This window comes from Neovison vison, chromosome 1 (genome assembly GCF_020171115.1).
Source record: "Neovison vison isolate M4711 chromosome 1, ASM_NN_V1, whole genome shotgun sequence".
In the NCBI taxonomy this organism is placed as follows: Eukaryota; Metazoa; Chordata; class Mammalia; order Carnivora; family Mustelidae; genus Neogale; species Neogale vison.
In genome coordinates, this window is record NC_058091.1 from 2022707 (window position 1) to 2040948 (window position 18242).

The 18242-nt window shown below is 61.3% G+C and overlaps 1 protein-coding gene across 2 annotated transcripts in view; it reads left to right on the plus strand.

Annotated features, from left to right (window-relative positions):
• UNC93A (unc-93 homolog A) overlaps positions 1–17101 on the plus strand; it is a 31476-nt gene extending 14375 nt beyond the window's left edge. For both annotated transcript variants that reach the window (XM_044242407.1, XM_044242400.1), the window contains exons 2-9: positions 1280–1461; positions 2466–2695; positions 4244–4369; positions 5808–6019; positions 7636–7771; positions 8762–8893; positions 16417–16621; positions 16812–17101. In XM_044242407.1, the coding sequence (XP_044098342.1) occupies positions 1355–1461; positions 2466–2695; positions 4244–4369; positions 5808–6019; positions 7636–7771; positions 8762–8893; positions 16417–16621; positions 16812–16986 (1323 nt within the window). In that variant the 5' untranslated portion in view covers positions 1280–1354 and the 3' untranslated portion in view covers positions 16987–17101. The remainder of the gene's footprint in view (positions 1–1279; positions 1462–2465; positions 2696–4243; positions 4370–5807; positions 6020–7635; positions 7772–8761; positions 8894–16416; positions 16622–16811) is intronic.
• The last annotated feature ends 1141 nt before the right edge of the window (positions 17102–18242 follow it).

Genomic DNA, 18242 nt, shown 5'->3' on the forward strand with positions numbered 1-18242 from the left:
GAAGGTTGCTTTTAAAATTTGATTCCTGCTTTGGCTACTGAAATCTGTCTTCCTTTTCAGTGGTTTGCAGTCAGATTTGACTGTTCGTGACCGAGATACCTTTGCTGATTGCAGCAGCACAGTGTGTGGACGAGAAATTCCAGGGCACAGAAAGGCTGCGTGCTTCTTTCTCACGAGCGTCCGGGGAGCCGAGCTCAGTGGCACTGGATTTCCTTCGTGTGTATTAAGGAAGCGAAAGTCTCAGGCTGAACCAGCTCCCCTACTCCACACAAGCAGGAATTCCCAGATAACCCCCACTTCAGAGCGGAGACTCAATTTCCATCTTCCAGCCAGATTTCAGAATTTTCATGGCACTAGCTATGGTTATGCTCAGTTTCAGTTAATCCACAAATACTATTATGTCCCTGCTTTGAGCAAGGCATCGGGAGAGATCCAGAAAGAGCAGAACATTTCCCGTGTTCAGGGACCATTGTCAGCGGGGGTGACATCGCGGGTCCCCAGGTGGTATGGGCTAGAGGTCAGGTGACATTCCAGCGCAGGATCAAAGCGGAGGTCTCTGCGGATGGCACTAGCCAGGCGCCCTTGGAGACTCTTGATCTGCCCTTGAAGAACGGGAGCCCTTTGGAAATTGAGAATGAGGAAGGTCCCAGCACGTTGAGGGGTGGGGCAGGAAAGGAAGAGAGAATCTCAGAGTGGTGGGTGCTGTGCGGAGTCAGAGCTCAGCCCAAGGGTGCGGGGCCACAGTGGACGGAATGACAGTGAGGGAGAGCCGGTGGCTGCACCTGCCCAGTGCAGGTCCCGTGTCACAGGACATCGTCATGGCGGGGGTAGGGGGTGGCGTGGCAGCCAGGAAGGAATGTGAAGAGTCCGCACAGTAAAGTACCCACTTCCTGACCGTCGGTCTAGCCACGCATATGAGTCTACAAGGAGACAATGTCCCCTTCCTTATCTCTTCCATGGGGAAAATAGCACCCATTTCTCAGCCCTAAAGGGGAGGAGTGCAAAGCTGTCCTACAGATAAAGCGGATGTCACAGAAGGCGTGAGGCCCTCTGCCCCACCACACTCCCAGCGGTGGCCTGTGCTTCCCCCTCCCCAGTGTCTAGCAGCAGCTCACTGTCTGCTGGGACCTTGCTGCTCCCCCCGCGCCGGGCCTGTCAGCTGGGAGGGGCCGCCGGCCAGAAAAAGCCTGTGCTGGTGGTCTCAGGAACCCAGTGCTGACCTAGAGTGCTTTCCCTTTGGCCGCCGGCCCCTCTGACCAGGGCGGTTTTGCCCCCACAGAGCAGCCTGTACAGCGAGGAAGGCCTGGGCGTGACGGCACTCAGCACGCTATACGGCGGGGTGCTCCTGTCCTCCATGTTCCTCCCGCCGCTCCTGATTAAGAAGTTTGGCTGCAAGTGGACCATCGTCCTCTCCATGTGCTGCTACGTGGCCTTCTCCCTGGGCAACTTCTACGCCAGCTGGTACAGCCGCACGCCTCCCGCACACCTCCCACCCGGCTTCTGGGTCAGGCTTTAGGGTCAGCGGCTCGAGAGCCCTCCGCTGGCACCTGCCCGAGGATGCCCCGTTGCCTCCCCTGTAACATAAGTGCCACTTCCTGACTTTCCTTTCTGCTTCTGGACAGGAGAACGTGGAGGCTTTCTTCCCATTTCTCTCCCTTCGAGATGTTTCTGTCCCTTGGGTCGGGCCCATCTCCGCCCCCCAGTTCCCAGCCCTGACCTTCCCTCAGATCTGTTGAGGGCCTGGAGCTCCCCTCCCTGCCAGGGCACTTCTGTGTCCCCAGCGATGAGAGCTGGACCCTGGCGTACAGGGTGAATTTCAGGGGATTTAGCAAGAATGTGACCGGTGGACCCAAACCATACCCTCCCCGCATCACAGAAAGTGGACGCAGCAGGGCTGGAGTTGGTGCAGGGGCCCGGCCTGGGCTCCGCCTCCCGTCCACGGAGGGGGTCCTCCGGGACCAAGCTCTATGAGCACTGGCCCCACGCGCTTATTCCCAAGAACACACCCGTCAAGCATCTCTTCGGAGAGATGGCTGCTATCATCTAGGACATGACGATCAGGGACCTCACAGTCTTCTCCTTCATCCTGCCGTAGAGGTTCCATACGGAGCCTTCCGTGAAGAGGGTAAACCAGCCAATCAGCCAGTCAGGGATTCAAAAAATCAGTCGTTTTTGACATTAGCTGTTAGAGACTCCGCCTTACCTGTAATCCAGCTCATTGGTAGTTGCTTTCAAACGCAAGGAAGTTCCCTGGCAGTGAATTTCTCTCTTGCAAATGAACCTGAACCAGAAAGAGCAGGGGGTTTAGTCATTTCTCTGCGGGCGAAGGATGGTGAACCCACAGATCCAGCTAATCCACAAGCATGACGAAGCTTAGTGAGGACGAGGCAGGCAGGGGTCTCCTTCTCCACAGAGGCAGGGGAGAACGGAGGAGGAAGGGACGCTGTCTGCCTTTTATCTCACAGGTACACCTTGATTCCCACCTCCATAGTGCTGGGTCTCGGCGCAGCCCCGCTGTGGTCCGCCCAGTGCACGTACCTCACCATCATGGGAAATGCGCAAGCAGAGAAGGTGGGAAAAGTCGGCCGAGACGTGGTGAACCAGTATTTCGGCATCTTCTTTCTCATATTCCAGTCGTCCGGCGTGTGGGGCAACCTGATCTCATCCCTGGTGTTTGGCCAGACGCCCACGCAAGGTAAAAGGTCGTGGGGCTCAGTGATGGCCCCCGAGTGCCCCCCCATCCTGCTCACACGCGTCTTTATTCCACGACAAGGGCGGGTGCACCACCCGGCGTGGGTCTCGACCCCTGGGCCCCAGCCTCTCCTGTGCCCAGCTCTTCTCCAGGACAGTCTATGCAGCTCTGGGGGTCGGTCTTGTCCACAGGTTCTCCAGCCTTGCTGGCCCTGCCCTCCGGGAGGCAGGGGGAACGCTCACAGAACAGTGCCCCGGGGAAATGGAGGCCACGGCCCCTGGAACTTGGGTTCCCAGAGTCGTCACCGTCCTTTCAGACCAAGAACGGGCTCAACTGATTTACTGTCCCACTAAACTGCTCCACTGCCCAGTGTCTAATGTCCTACTAAGACCAGTTGTCCCTTGACTGGTTCAGCATTTGACGGCTGACGACTTAACTCACGTCTTTACCTGACCTTGGCCAGACAGGACTATAACGTGTGCATTTGTGTAATATCCGCACCCTTTGATGTCTGAGGATTTAAACCGAGGGCAGAGGAAATAAATCTCACCAATTCTCATCGGCAAACCTAATTCATGGGCCGGGGTGAGGGTCAGTCCTGACTCCTGACTCTTACCGGGGCGACACCTATTTCTCCGTCCTGGACCTCCCTCCCGCTGTCCTCTATGAAGTCCCACCTTCGCAAAACTCCAAAATCCTCCTCCTGTTTCTCACGTGGTATCATCAGTTGCTAAGTGCGTCGGAAGAAGGGAACCCCCGGGTCGATGGATGCCCGTCTTCCCTCATTATTGCTGAGCTTGACAGACCTTGACAGGACCTGGGATCCAGCTTCAGTCTCTAACACATGACTGGTGCAAAATGGAGTGAACGTCTTTACTTTTAAAGACACCAGACAAGCGAGCTTCATTCCCCAAGGGGTCTCCGGACCCGGACTCCGAGGAGTGAGGCATCCCCAGCGCTCCCGAGGCTTCTCAGCCCCTCTCCCCCCGCTCAGTCTCCGTGCTGCGGATCTCAGCAGCCGGGTTCTGTGTGAGATTTCTGCTACAACTAAGGTTCTTTCTTGCATGGCGCCTCCCCGCTCTCTCCAGAGACTCTGATGGGGTCAGAGACGCGCGGAAGGTGCGTTTTGTTCTTCTAGTAGATAGGGAATGTAACACTCAGAAGAGGCGGGTATCGACCTGCCCAAGGTCACGGAACGGCCACCGATGAATCTCAGGCCCAGTATTTCCGTCCCACACCTGCTGTCCCTAAGAGTACCTACTCCTCCTTGGTTAGGTTGGAAACGTTGAGCATTTTCATTATGTGCAGAAAGTCACACAAGCAGGCAGCCTTTACGGCACATGTGTCTCTGTAAAACCACGCACACAGATGCGTGCCCAGAAGCAAGCGTGTTTGGAGGTACGTGGTCAGACAAGCCCCTGACTTTGACCTATCGTGACTCTCGGCTACAGGGTGTCTGGGCTCCTGTTAGCTCTGTGCTTCCTTACTCGGGCCCCTTGTCCTATCGGTTCCCTGTGTTCTCATGTCACCTTTTTGCTTCCGACGGCACAGAGGCCATCTCCGAGGAGCAGCTCCTGTCCTGTGGGGCCAGGGACTGCCTGACGGCCACGGCGTCCACCAACAGCACGCAGCGTCCCTCGCAGACCCTCATCTCCACGCTGCTCGGCATCTACGCAGGTACGTGCTCACCGCGGGCGGAGTCCCTGCAGAAAAAGAGTGTCTTCCCAAAGTACAAACATTCCTGCAAAATGAGCTCAGCGGGGTCGTCCAGTGTTCTTCAGATGGAACCGAAGACAGCGGAACGGGCCGTCTTACAGTTCCCGACCACGATAGGATCGTTTTTCTTTTGCAAAGTTCAATACAGTAGCCAGTAGCCACAGGTGTTCATCTGTGGTTTTGTTAACCAAGTTAGAAACCCTGTTCCAAAGTCACAGGGGCGAGGACGGCAGCTCTGGAGGACCAGCCCCGGCCACGGGAGCGCGCTCTGCACCCCCAGTCCCTGTGCGACGTTCCCCTCCTCTGTGCGCCTCCACCAGCTCTGCCCACACCTCCGGAGAGGGCTGGTTTATAAGCGCAGCGGGCTTGGGAGCGCCCGGCCGGCACGTCCTGGCAGGCCACACGGTCACATCAGGCTGGTGAGAAGAAGCAAAGAGAAAAAAATAATTCAGGTCACCTTTAGAGGGGGACGGGTCTAAGCTATTGGACTGGAAATCGTGGCTGAAACCCGTTCCAAAGGATTTTCACCGCCTTTCAGAGAAACGGGGAAGGCATCCGGCTCTTGGAAGGACCCTCGGCTCCCGGAGCACCGAGTGTCATTGGTGTTGCGGGAGAGGAGAAACCGGGACAGGCACACGCTGTCACAAAGCCAGGAAGGACCGAGGAGGCTTCTGGGGAAAGAGGGAAAGGAGGAAACACTAGCCCTCGATCCACATACCACCGGGGTGCGCCGTGCAGAAAGAGGGGCCGCCACGCCTGTGGGATTCCGTGGGCACAGGTGTCCCTCCGGGGCGGACGGTGGTCAGCCCAGTCACGTGGCTCAGAACGCACCCCGGTGAGAGGGAAAGCCCCCCTCCCCGTCCCTCCTCCTCGCTGCTCCCCCCACAGACCGCCCCCGTGGCCGGTAGTTCCTGGACACGAGGGCAGTGTGACCGCCCGTCAGGTCCTTCCTCTCTGAACGCGGCGGCCCGGCACGGGGGCTCTCGCCCAGCTGCCCCCCGCGCAGATTCCGCACCGCGGCGGGTAAACACGGCGCCGCCTCTCGCCGGCAGGTGTGCGGCAACCCCGGCGCTCGGGTCGCCAGTTCCCCTGCCGAGGCGTGTGGGGGACCGTCACGCTCGGCAAACAATAGCCGTGGGGGACCCGCGGTCCCGAGAGGGGGGACTGCCCGTCGCTGGGAGCCACCCGCGGGGGAGGAGGAGGGACTGTGGCGGGGAGGGCCGCAGAGGACCCCGGCCTCGCGGGGTGTGCGGCGCAGGCCAGAGGCCCTGCTCAGGCTTGGCAGCCTCCTTTCCCTTAAACCAGGATCTGAACCCGATGTCCCAAAGGAGAGAGAAGGAGTGACCCGGAGCCACGGCTCCTGGGAGCGCCCCAGACCCGCCCTCTGTGTCCCCTCCAGGCAGCGGCGTCCTGGCGGTCCTGCTCGTAGCTGTGTTTCTCGAACCCATCAGGGACGCTCAGCAGGAAGGTGAAGGAGAGAAGAAATCACCTTTTTGGTTCACCCTCCTGTCGAGCTTCAGGCTCCTTCGAGACAAGCGCCTTCGCCTGCTGGTGCTGCTGCCGGTGTACAGCGGGTTCGAGCAAGCCTTCCTCGCGGGCGACTACACCAGGGTACGCAGGAGCCCGTCAGGATGCGCACCCCAGCACCTGCGTGTCTCGGGGACCCCTGCCCGTGGCCTGAGTGGGGGGCGCGGCCTCTGGGGCCGGAGAGCAGCTTCAGGGTTCAGGAGCTCAGCGTCCAGTCTCTTCCCGGTCCCCCAGAGCTTGGCCTTGACTCCGGGGACGGGCTCTCACTGGAGATATGTCTTCAGGGCAAGGGCCCAAGAGCTCCGGGAGCCGTCACGTAGAACGTGTCCTTGTGCCGGGCCATCCTGCCTGCTGTGTGCGCAGGGAAGGCCTCTTCGGGGGCAAGCCAGCAGAGACACCTGTCCCCCCAGGATCCCCACCCGTGTGGTGTCCTGTCCTGAAGACGGTCATGGGGTGCCGTGGGAGGGATGCCTCAGACGGGGTAGTAGAGAACAGAGACGCCTTCTCCCGAAAGTGCCGGTTGGGGGCTGGGGAGCCGAGGGGCCGAGAGCCGGGAGCAAGGCCGCTCCTTGAGGGTTGCCCTTCCTTGACCAGAAAACTTCTCTTGCTTCGTGCCCTCCTCAGCTCGCCCCCATGTAGACAAGCCGATGTGCCAAGCTAGCCAGATGCCCAGTTAAATCCGAATTTCCGGGGAGCCCCGGCTCTGTCAGGACCTACACTCTGCAGGATGAGCACGTCCTGCGTTCTCTCTGGCACCCCCTGCTCCAGGGACAGTCTTGATGGAGAGTCTTGGAGTTCCCAAGACTGAGGACAAAAATGACAAAACAGCCCTTTGGCACTTGGCCACGGCCCTCCCGTGGGCCTTGCTGTTGGCCACGCGGCATGTGACTCTGCCACGGCCCCACCGTCCCAAAGCGGCAGAGCTTCTGTCCAGCCGCTCATCTGTGTGCCTGTCCTGATTTTGCCTGGGGACAGTGGGGGCACGCGCTGTCCCGGGTCCAGGCTGGGGTCGCTCAGTACCCCAGCCGTCCGGGGCGGGACACCCCCTTCTTTGCGTCTGCACAGAGAGTCCCTTCGTTTCCTTCACACCCGCTGCTTTTCTATCAGAAATTTATTTGCGGACCTGTTCCCGGGGCCCAGCACGGTGGACGGAAGGAGCCGAGGGCTCCACCGGCCCCAGACAGGCCTAGCCTCCCCACTAACAGTGTCCTGCCCCAGAGGGGACATTTGTTCCCACCCGTGAACCTGCCATGATGCGTCTTCATGGCCCACGTCAGGGGTCACTCCTGGTGGGTATAGACAGGTGCGTAAGGACACGCGTCCACCATCCCGGTGTCCCACGGGGAGGCTCTGCGGCCCGAGAGTCCTCTGTGCTCCCCCGTTCGTCCTGCCCAGCTCTGTCAGCCCGCGGTGAGCGGAGCAGGAGCTGCCCAGATCCTCACGCAGCTCACAGGACCTCCACGACACATGGCGAAGGACGTGTGGGGACGACCGGGTGCAGGGCCCGTCCTCGCTCGTTCCCACCTGGTTTGGGCATGTTGTCCTCCCCTGGCCGCCTCGAGGCCTAGACGAAGGTCTGGGCCACCCTGCACGGCCACCGTCCCACGGCAGAACGCGTGCCAGCGCCACCCGCATCCCTGACCCAGACCCGCCACTGCACCCCGCGCGGCCACGTAACGTGCCCCATGCTTCCCCCGCAGTCCTACACCACCTGCGCCCTCGGGATCCAGTTCGTCGGGTACGTGATGATCTGCTTCTCGGCCACCAACGCACTGTGCTCCCTGCTGTACGGAAGGCTCTCCCAGCACACGGGCAGGATCGCGCTCTACGCGCTGGGTAGGCGGACCCGTGGCCCCTCGCGGGAGGGAGCGGCAGCGGGCGGGCGGGTGGAAGGGCACACGAGGCTCGGCGAGGGGTGCGGGCTGAGCGTGTGCGGCCCTGCGGGAGGCTTCCCGTCCTCACGGTCAGGACAAGACTGCGCCCTAAGCGCACCTCACTCTCTGGTCTCTTGGGAAGGGAAGATTCACAGCAGCGTGGATGACCAGGGCACTGACGAGACCACGACCAGGCCACCCAGTCCAGGTCTCACGTGGCTGTGGCGGGGACACAGCAAGGAGGTCACAAGCACTAGTCGGCGCCCACCAGGGGCCACGTCATCCGACTAGGTTTCTCCGTGTCATCCTTCCGGTCGCCCTGGGGAGGGGACACTGCCCACTTTACAGATGAGGGAACTCAGGAACAGAGCAGGTAGTGAGCTGTACTGGAGCCCACAGCCACAGCGAACACGGCAGGCATCTCCCTTTAACCCGTCGTCCTAGACGCCCCAGTGTCCACAGGAGTCACGAGGCCAGAACTCACGACACGGGTGTCAAGTCAGGAGGAACGAGCCTGGGGGACTCTGCCGACCTCTCCGCTCACACCCGCACCTGCTGGGGAGCCCAGCGCCGTCCCGCGCCCCCAACACTCACTGCGAGTCCAGGGGTCAGTGACCCCCCCTTCTGTCACTCTGGGGTCTCCTCGTCTGGAGCACGAGGAGACCCCCTGCACAGTCCAGGGGCTCGTGGCCCAGCCCTGCTGATGGGGTCGGGGCGAAGGTGGGCAGAGCGGCCCCCCGACCCGGCGCGCGGCGTGGAGGGGCTGTGAAGGGCACTCCCGGTCTGCCGGCGCGCTCAGGGTCAGCCTCCAGCCGCGGAGGGCGGTTGGGAGCGTTTCCGGGAACGTTACTCACACGTCGAAGCAAACAAGAGGCTCCTTGAGCGTCGCCTGGTCCACGCCTCCCGGGGACTGCGCTCACTTCCGGCCGGTTTCCGCCCTCTGCGCCCGCAGGTGCGGTGACCCACCTGTCCTGCAGCATCGCCCTCTTGCTGTGGAGACCTGACCCCCGCCAGCTGGCCGTGTTCTTCGTGTTTTCTGGGCTTTGGGGCATGGCCGACGCCGTCTGGCAGACACAGAACAATGGTGAGTCTCTCCCCGGGGGTCCGTACCTGGGCCAGCACGGGGGACACATGGCAAGCAGGGGACCCGCCCTCCCAGGGCCCCTCAGGGGGGTGGCACCTGCAGCGAGCCTAGAGCAGGAGGCAAACGGGGACCAAGGGTGCTCCAGGCGCCGGCCTGGACTGGAGCGTCTATTCAGGCCCAGGATGTGAAAGGAAATGACCCGTGGGACAGCTTTCTTCCCTAAGAATGGCGGTCCCCTCGTGGCTCTCTGTCTGGAGAGTGTCCCTGCGCAGTGACACGGCAGTGCTGGGTGCTGGAGCCATGGGTCTGGAGAAGCCTCCGGACACCCTCGGCCCCGACGGGGAGAGAGCTGAGCAGGAGACGGGCTGGTCACTGTGACCGCAGCCAAGAGGGGCGCTGGGACCCGGTCGCAGTCTTCTGGGGAACTGAGGCCGGTCGGTGCGGCTTGTCTGGAGGTCAGGCCGGAGTCAGGGCCCGGCTGACTGTCCTGGGGCCGGGCTGCAGGTGGGAGGCCGGGGAGCTGGGAGGGCTGCAAGTCTGAGACAGCAGCGCAGTCTGGGTCGCCAGAGGCCACTTCCTGGCTCGTGGAGACGTCTTCTCCTCTTCTCGCTGTTCCTCACTTGGCGGGAGGGACACGGAGCTCTCTGGAGACTGCTCACAAGGACACAAATCCAAGGCGTAAGGGCTCCCCCTTAAGACCTTGGCGTCGCCCCCCAGAGGCCACACCTCCTAACACGGACACCTTGGGGTTAGGGTTCACCCTATGGATTTGGGGGTACAAGTGTTCTGGCCATAGCAGATGGGACACGCTAAGGGGACAGCTGGGCCAGGTGCTGGGGGTGAGACGGAGAGGCTGGGGGCCGGATGGGGGCCTGATGGGGGCCCGGGCTGCCTGGGGAGGGGTCTAGATTTGCTCCGCGTTGGGGCAAATAGCAGAAAGGGTTCAGGTGGGAAACGGCAAGTTCAGCCCCTTCGGGTTATGGGGGGACAGGGAGCTGCTGCATTCACTTGGGGAAGACAGAGAGGCATCGAGGGGGCCGTGTCGCGGAGCAGGAGGAGAGGGGAAGCGGGTCGAGCAGGAAGGGACAAGGCCAGCTCGGGGGCAGGGGGTGCGTGTGGCCTCGGACACAGCGTCCCCAGGATGGGGTATGAAGGGCGGAGAAGCAGAGCAGAGAGAGGACGGTGCTGGGGGACGCAGCTCTCAGCCTTGGCTGTGCGTAGGGCTCACTGCCCAGGCTCTGGGCGGGGAGCTGTGCGCGGAGGGCCGCCTGCGGGAGGGACGTCACGGTCACCTCACAGTGCAGGACAGCGGCGGCGGGTCCGGGCACACAGTGAGTCCAGCGGGACACTGGGAAGGCCCGGCGGCCATCGGAGCAGGGGCTGGTGTGGGCGCAGCAGCCGTGTGGTTGGGGTGTCTGGGGGCCCCTGTGTCAGCCGCGGGTCATGCTCCCTGTGGAGAGATGAGCCGCGGCTGAGGGGTGTGGGAGACGCCACGGGGAGAGGCGGGGCGCGGGGGTGCGGAAGCATGCGTGTGGGACCGGTGACCGAGGGCTTCCATTCTGGGAGGGAGTGAAAGTAACAGCCGCGTTTCCCACGGGCCCGTCTGCAGCCTGGACGGGCAGCTGGGGCCGGGCCCCGGTACATGGCTCCGAAGAGAGCTTCCTCCCCTAGCGACACGGCTGCGGCCCCAAGCTGGGAAACGTGTGGGGGCTAGAAAGTGGGTCAGGCCGGTCCACAGACAGCACAAGGCCGGGCCTGGCTGCTGCCCCTGCCTCCAGGGAGGAGCACACAGGACCTCGGTCACCGTGGCCTCGTGTCCCCGCGGTGGCCCCTTCCTGACCAGCTGCGTTGTGGCCGGCTCACAGAACAGCTGGAAAAACGTCTTCGCACAAATCCGGTGCTGCCGGAGTCAGGGGTCCAGGCTTCCCGGCCTCCCGACGGCCCCGCGGGTGCAGGTGTCTTTGCTAAACTCCGGAAGCCGCTGACAAGCGCGTGTGCGACTCCGGGCCGTGATCAGACGCGTTTGCAGTAGTGACGGACACGGTCGCAGGCTGGGCTGGAGGGTCCCTGCAGAGACGTGCTGATTCCGTGAGGAATGGGAGACGGAAACACCCTCACTTTTTGGGCAGCCCAGAACTGCGAGCCGGGACAGGCCACGTCCCCCGGGAGCACCAGGAGAGAACTTCTCTGGGCCTCCGCGTGCAGGTGTGAGAGCCGCAGGGCGTTCCCGAGCGCACACGCACACGCACACGCACGCCGTCCCGAGCGCACACGCACACGCACACACACACGCACACGCACGCCGTCCTGCCTCCCACAGGGTTAGGCGATGCCTCCAAGCTCACGGGAAACTTTCAAGCGTTTACACATTACAAGTCAGGCAGGGGACGGGGGAGGGGGTCCCTGAACACCCCAGGCATAATCCTCTAGATGTTCCCGACAAGTGCCGTGAAAATGCTCGGCTTTCTCTCTCCCAGAGACGCAGGAATGAGGACGCTTTTCACCGTCCTTTTCCTGCCGAGGACGGAGGAGCCTGGCAGGCCGCGCCTTGTCCCGGTTGTGCAGACGGGGCTCCGTGAGGCCCGGCGAGGCCTGGGGCGGTCCAGCACAGCAGGTGGCCTGAAGCCAGACTCCCTGGAATAGGGCACAGATGTGAAAGGAATTATTTCCATCTTTTCCTGCAGACAAAAAGTCATTTTTTTCAAGGACACATCGGCTATTGGGGAAAACTGTTCTTGTCGATGTGTGAGGATTTCTCCCCCAGTCGGAGCCCGCGGTCCTCCTCGAAGGGACGGCGCTTTCCTCCCAGAGTCCCGCGTGCTGACCGCGCCGGGCTCCCCGAGGACCCGCTGCAGGGCAGGTCCTAGGGTGCGCCCCCTGCCACGCCCCGACGAGAGCGCTCTCCTGGTGCTGCTTTCCTAACGAGCAGGTTGGTTTCTCCTCAGTCTCCTCCAACGTGTGTCTGGTCTGGGAGAGGCGAGACCTGCCCTTTCCTAGTTCTTGAGACGGAACCCGGTTCCATGCAACTCAGCCCTCCTCTGCGCCACGCTTCTCCGTTTAAAACCTGACTCAGAAGCCGACCGGAGGCCCGAGCGACCCGCCCTCCTTCCTGGGGCAGGTTGTGGAACCGCGGCTCCACGTTCCCACGGGGCTCCGGGCACCTGCAGCCTTCGGGGCCGCCGATCTGGGCCGCGGACTCCTGTCTAATTCACTTGCTCCGACGGTTCAGCAAAGACAGCACCGTTGCCGTAGCAACCCCTCCCACCGCTGCCCGGTGTTTGAGATTCAGAATTTCTGGTCTAAAAATACGTTTCTGCCGTGTAAGCGGCCAGAGGGCCGTCTGGATTAATTAAGACAGAAAATGTGCCTCCGCTACAGGCTCAGGTCACCGGCCCGTCTTCTCCAAGCAAACAGGACGGCCCGATGGCGCGTCCACCCTCACACGCGGTCAGAGGTCTCTGGTCACTCCCACCCGTGCCTTCCTGGGGAGGACGAGGCAGGAGCAAGGTTTTTTTTTCTTTTAAATAAGCTTTTTATTTTAGAATGATTTGAGTTTACAGAAAAGTCGCAAAGACTGTACAGAATGTCCCCATGACCACTTTCTTAGTTTCCCGGACGCTGATACCTTACAGAACAGCGGCACATTTGTCGAACCAAGAAATCAGTGTCGGCGCACGGCCCAGCTCAGCTGCAGACTTCATTTGGCTTTCTCCAGTTTTCCCTCTTTGCGGGTCCCCGGGACCCACCCAGGGTCCTGCTCAGCGTCCCTCCCAGGGTCCCCCCCACAATCCTGCCTGTGGCCCCACCCACGGTCCCTCCCAGGCCCCCCCCCCCAGGGTCCCCATCGCACTGAGTCACCACATCTCCTTGGTCTGCTCTGTGACAGTTTCTTTCCTTGCCGTGCGTGACCCCGAGCCCTCCGCAGAGCGCCGGTCAGGTACCGTGGTGCGTCCCTGGTTGGGGTCGTCTGATGCTTCTCGTGACCGGGCTGGGTGACGCTCTGGGGCGGGAAGGCGCGGAGGGACGTGCTCTCTTGTCACACCCACCGCTCCACGGCAGGGCGGCCCGCGACCTGCCAGACGCTCCCGGGCAGATCCGCGGCTCTTCCCTTGCCTCTGCCGGTTCTGGGGAGGTGGTCACCGGGTCTCGCCCACAACCACGGGGGAGATAATTAGCCCCACCTGTCGGGCGGGGTCTGTGCAAAAACAGGTGCAATTCCTTCCTCGGGAGAACGTGTCCCGCGTCCCCAGGTTATCTAGTGACTTACCCAACTCTGTCTGTATCGCGACAGGCTCTCGTATTTGGGTCCCAGTCCGGTGCTACGCTCCTTATTCTGTCGCTCTTTGGCCACTGGGGTCTCTCCTGTTGCCACCGGTGAGCTTCTGACTGTCCATGTCTGCGTTGCTGCTTCCCTGCTTGCCGGTGCTAAAACGCCCCCAGAGCCGTCTTCGGTGCCAGCACGACCATCAGCCGTTCCTCAAGGACCCGGGGTAACGGTGGCAGAGGGTGAGACCCGAGGGCTGGGCATGCTCACTGCGCCTACGTGACCGGGCTTCGGGGCCGCAGCGGGGAGAAGGGTGCGTGCGGGCCGGCGTCCACCTGCGCACGTCTGCGCTTCTGGATCGGCCGGTACGTCAGCAAGGACGAGGGCACACTGGGGTCCCCCACTCGGCTCCAGCACCCCGCCCCTCCCCGCTTCCCCACCCCCGCTGCAGTGGGACGGCCCTCTCTGACCAGGAGCAGCCCGGCCGCTTGCTTGCTCAAACCTGGCCTAGGGTGAAGTGATTCAGGATGGTTGAAACACGAGCTTACCTCCTTCCCTTCTCTCTGGAAGGGCTTTCCCTTCCGCTCGCTGGGACCTGAAGGAGCTGTTGGGATTTGACGCAATGAACGCGTTGCTTTCTTTACGTTCCAAGTGAAAGGGGATCCAGATCGTGGGTAATCTCCTGAGGAGCCTGACTCGGTCATTTACCGTCAGCACAATCTAAATTTAATCTGGCTCCGTAGACGGAACACATGACTTTGATGTTAGCATTGCTGCCTTGCTAGAACATTCACGGAGCTGCACCCGCTGAGGGCACCCCCGGGCCTGCTGGCCGCGGGACCGGAAGCGCCTGCCGCCCGCAGCCAGAGTGCGGCACACGGGGACCCTCCTCTCTGGCTTCTCTTTTCCGGATCCTGTTTTGAGTGTCAGCCTCTAGGAATTCAGGCGGTCTTTGTTTAGTTTTACTCGAATCCCAGTGAGTGAACATCCCGGGTTGTACTGGCGTCCAGGGCACGACACTGATTCAACACTCCTCGACGTCACCGTGTCCTTCGTTCCCCGCACTTGTTAACCCAGCCTCCCACGCTTGTCCCCTCCGGTCACCGTCCACGTGCTCTACAGTGAAGAGGTCGTGTTGTGGTTTCTCTCTCTCTCTCTCTCTCTGTCGGTTGCCTTCGCTCGCTTGTTTTGCTTCCTACCTTCCGTGTACGGGTGACATCAGATGTCGTGGGTCTTTCTCTGACTGACGTATTTCAGGTGACATTACACTCTCCGGCTCCAACCATGCGGTTGCAAATGGCAAGGTCTGGGGAAGCCTGGGCGGCTCAGCCGGTTAAGCACCCAACCCTTCATTTTGGCTCAGGTCATCATCTCGAGGTCCTGAGATCGAGCCCCGCAGGGGGCTAGGCACTGGTGTGGGCCCTGCTTGAGACTCTCTCTCCCCATCCTCCTTGGCCCCTTCCCCCCCCAAAATGGTGAGGTTTCATTCCTTCCTGTGGCCAAGTAACATTCCGTTGCGTCTAAACACCCACGTCGTCTTCCCCCGTGCCGCGGTCGCTGGACTCTGGCCGCTCCTGTAACTGGGCTATTGTAAATAACGTTGCTATAGACATAGGGGTGCGTGTACCCTTAGTATTTCTGTATCTTTGGATAAATACCCAGTAGTGCCATTTCTGGGCCATAGGGCAGCTCTATTTTAATGTCTTGAAGAACCTCCACCTGCTCTCCAGAGCGTCTGTGCCCGTCTGCATTCCCAGCAGCAGTGCAGGTGTTCGCTCTCCCCGCGTCCTCGCCAATGCATGTGGGTTCCGGCGTTGCTGACGGTAGCCGTTCTGACAGGAGTGAGGTGGTACCTCATCGTGGATCTGATTGGCATTTCCTGGCCGTGGACATCTTTCCTGTACCTGCTGGCCATCTGTACAAAGACAAGAAACCTTTAAAATAAGCTTAGGAGTCACTAAATCCCAGACTCTGTTGTTAGACCCTCGTGGGTGTGCTCTCGTGAGAACGGGCACGTCACAGTCTCGGACAAGAAGAGCCTCTTCTTCCGAGCCTTCCGAACGGCCTCTTGTGTTCCCAGGCGCATGAAGTCATTTACGATGTAATCTGATCTTGTGTCTTTCTGACGGCCTCGTCCTCCTGGTTCCTCCCATGGTAGGTGAACAGCCGTGTAACCGGATGCCAACAAGAACCTTCTCAGGGTTGACATTTCCAGGCAGGATTGCAGGAGGCCTCGCTGCTGGCCTCAAACCAGGGCCGGAGAGGCTTCTCTTCCCTACGTCCCTCCCCTGCGAAATGTGGGGAGGAGGACATGGCAGAGGCAAGAACAGGAAGAGAGCTGGCCAAGGAATGTGCACGGACGTCCGTGCGGGCCTGCCCTGCCACCTCTGCCCATCCGCAGGAAGGGCGCGTCTCGGCTGAGCGCTTTAGCGTCCACGGGCCACCCCACTCAGGCCGGGAGAGGGGAGCTTCTGGTCTCATCCAGGAACCTCCACCATTTTCCCATCCTGCAAACGGGAACAGCAGTAATTTACCTTCCTCTGGAAGCACTTACCAGACGACGGTCTCCTGCTCGGGCTGTCCGCAGAGCGCAACAGGACACAGCAGACGTTTTGTTTCGTACAGTTCTGGAGGCTGGGGTCGGAGAGCCGGGTGCAGGCAGGCTGGCCTCTGCGGAGGCGTCTCCCCTTGGCATGTAGACAGCGTCTTCTCCACGTTCCACGTGTCCCTGCATGGTCGTCCCTAGGTGCACCTCTGTGTCCTGACCCTGTCCCTATAAGGACATGAGTGGTGGGATGAGAGGCCTCTCTAGTGACCTCGTTTACCTTCATCACCTCTTTATAGGACCTGGCTCCGAACACAGTCACGTTGTAAGGTCCTGGGTTGAGGGCCGCCCGTGTGTGTCTTTGCTTTCAGACTCCAGCAAAGGGCCATGCCTCGTTGACCCAGGTCGGGCCTCTGAGCCCTACTTTACTCTCCCGCGTACTCACCCACCGAGGGACAGGCTGGACGGGGCTCTCCCCAGGGCTTCCCCTGCACGAGTTCTGCATTTCTTTTATGTGCCCTGGTTCTTCACGGCTAAAGACTGTCTCCAGACTTCCCTAATCTCCAACGTAACACAATTCTGTCTTTTTGAGAAGGAAATGTTCCTGATGTTGTTGATAGAATTGGGCAGAAGAAAAGCTGCCCCCTTTTCAGCAATAGGGGGGAAAATCTTACAGGTTTCGCAGCCACGTGTTCATGCTGTGTCTCCCCACAGTGCTTTACGGCGTGCTGTTCGAGAAGGACAAGGAGGCTGCCTTTGCGAACTACCGCCTGTGGGAGGCCCTGGGCTTCACCGTCGCATTTGGGTACAGCACGTTCCTGTGTGTCAGCACCAAGCTCTACATCCTCCTGGGCGTCCTGAGCCTGGCCATGGTGGCGTACGGGACCGTGGAGCATCTGGAGGCCCAGAGCCTGGCCAGGTCAGCTGCCACAGAACAGAAAAAGCCAGCGGAGGAGGCGGTTATGGAGACGGCCATGTGACGGGGACGCACGCCCGCGTGCTCGGGGCTTCTAGATGATTCTTCCCAGCAAGGTCAGCGGTTTCCAGCCGTCCTGAGCACATCCCATAGTTACCTGCTTCTGTATGTTTTTTTTTTCTCTTCTGACAAGTTTGCAGCCCACCGTGTCTCCGGTGGGGATGGAGAGTGTGTGCGAAGGAATCCCCCAACGCCAGACGCGACGGAGACGTCGTCGGCCAGTGGCACCGGGCTTGGGTAGCGCCAGCAGCTCCCGCCTGCTGTTGTGCCCACGGGTGCTGCTGTCCGTAGGAATCGGAAGGTTGTGACGACTGTGCGTGTGACACTGTAGTCGTCCCCACGGGAACCCGGCGCGCAGGCACGTCCGCAGACACCCCCAGGTCGGTGAGCGACCAAGCCAGACGAGAGTTACTGTGCCTCGAAGTTGACAGACTGAGTTTCTAAATAAATGTAACTACAGTACAGACGTGTCCCCCACTCGGGTACTTCTGTTCTGAGCCCCGGCGGCTCGCACGCACCGCGAGCGTCGGGTCGGGGAGCTAGTGGCGGCATCACCACGCGGAGGCTGACGACGCGGTAGACCCGGCCCGTGGGTGCATCTGGCACCTGCCGTGCCTCGTCCGTTCAGAGCCCGCGTCCGCCAAGCCTGCCCCCCCTCGTGGTCTTTAACCGCCGCCGACGCTGCCTCTGCCGCCTCCTGAGGCGTCTTCCTTCTCCCTGAAGCTCAGCACGCCTGGCCCCTCTGACGGCGTCCCTGGGCTGCTCCCTTCCCCGTCACCCCGCGGTGCCATCCGTCATCCTCCGTCCCCGGAGGGGTCCTCTGCACGTTCCCACACCTCCTGCTTCCCTGTGGACGGCGCCCCCCTGGCCCCAGCCCGCACACCAGCCCGCACTCCTCCAGGCCTTAACAAAGTGCTGTCATCTGTGTAAAACCCGTACACCTGGCTCCCCCTTCAACGAGGCAAGTGCAGTCCAGTCCCGAGGCCCACGGGGGCTGCCGAGCTCCTCTCCGGACGCTTCGCTCCGAACCTTTGCTCACAGGCTTCCTTGACCCTGAGAACCTCCCAGCCCCCACACCGGTGCACCGGCTCGCGGGCCGTCCTCAGGGGCCAAGCAGCTTCCGTGCTGCCGTATTGTTCGTCTCAGCATCTCCCCAGCTGACCCGTGAGCTTCGCTGGGCTGCGATACAGTGTTAACAGGCACCCGTGACTGTTTGTCGAGTGAAGAAAATCTATCAGTAATTCAAGGAATCCTTCACCCATTCCTGGGTCTCTCCGTGAAATTCCAGCCAAACCCTGCCCCCCCCCCCATTGAGTACGAGTTGAGCCTGTTTCACTGGCCCCGCGGTTCCCTCCAGTGGCCTCACCTCCTCCTCCGTGGCCTCAAGGACCCACCACCTACCTCACACCCTCCTCCTCTCCTCCACCTCCGGACAGGCCAGGCCTCCCCCTTGCGTCTCTCCGTCCGAAGCATTCCTGCCCTCCCGGGCCCACACAGAATTCCGTAACTTCCGGAGCCCTCCGTGGGCTTCACATTCTCTGAATCTCGTGTGTTTTCCCTCTCG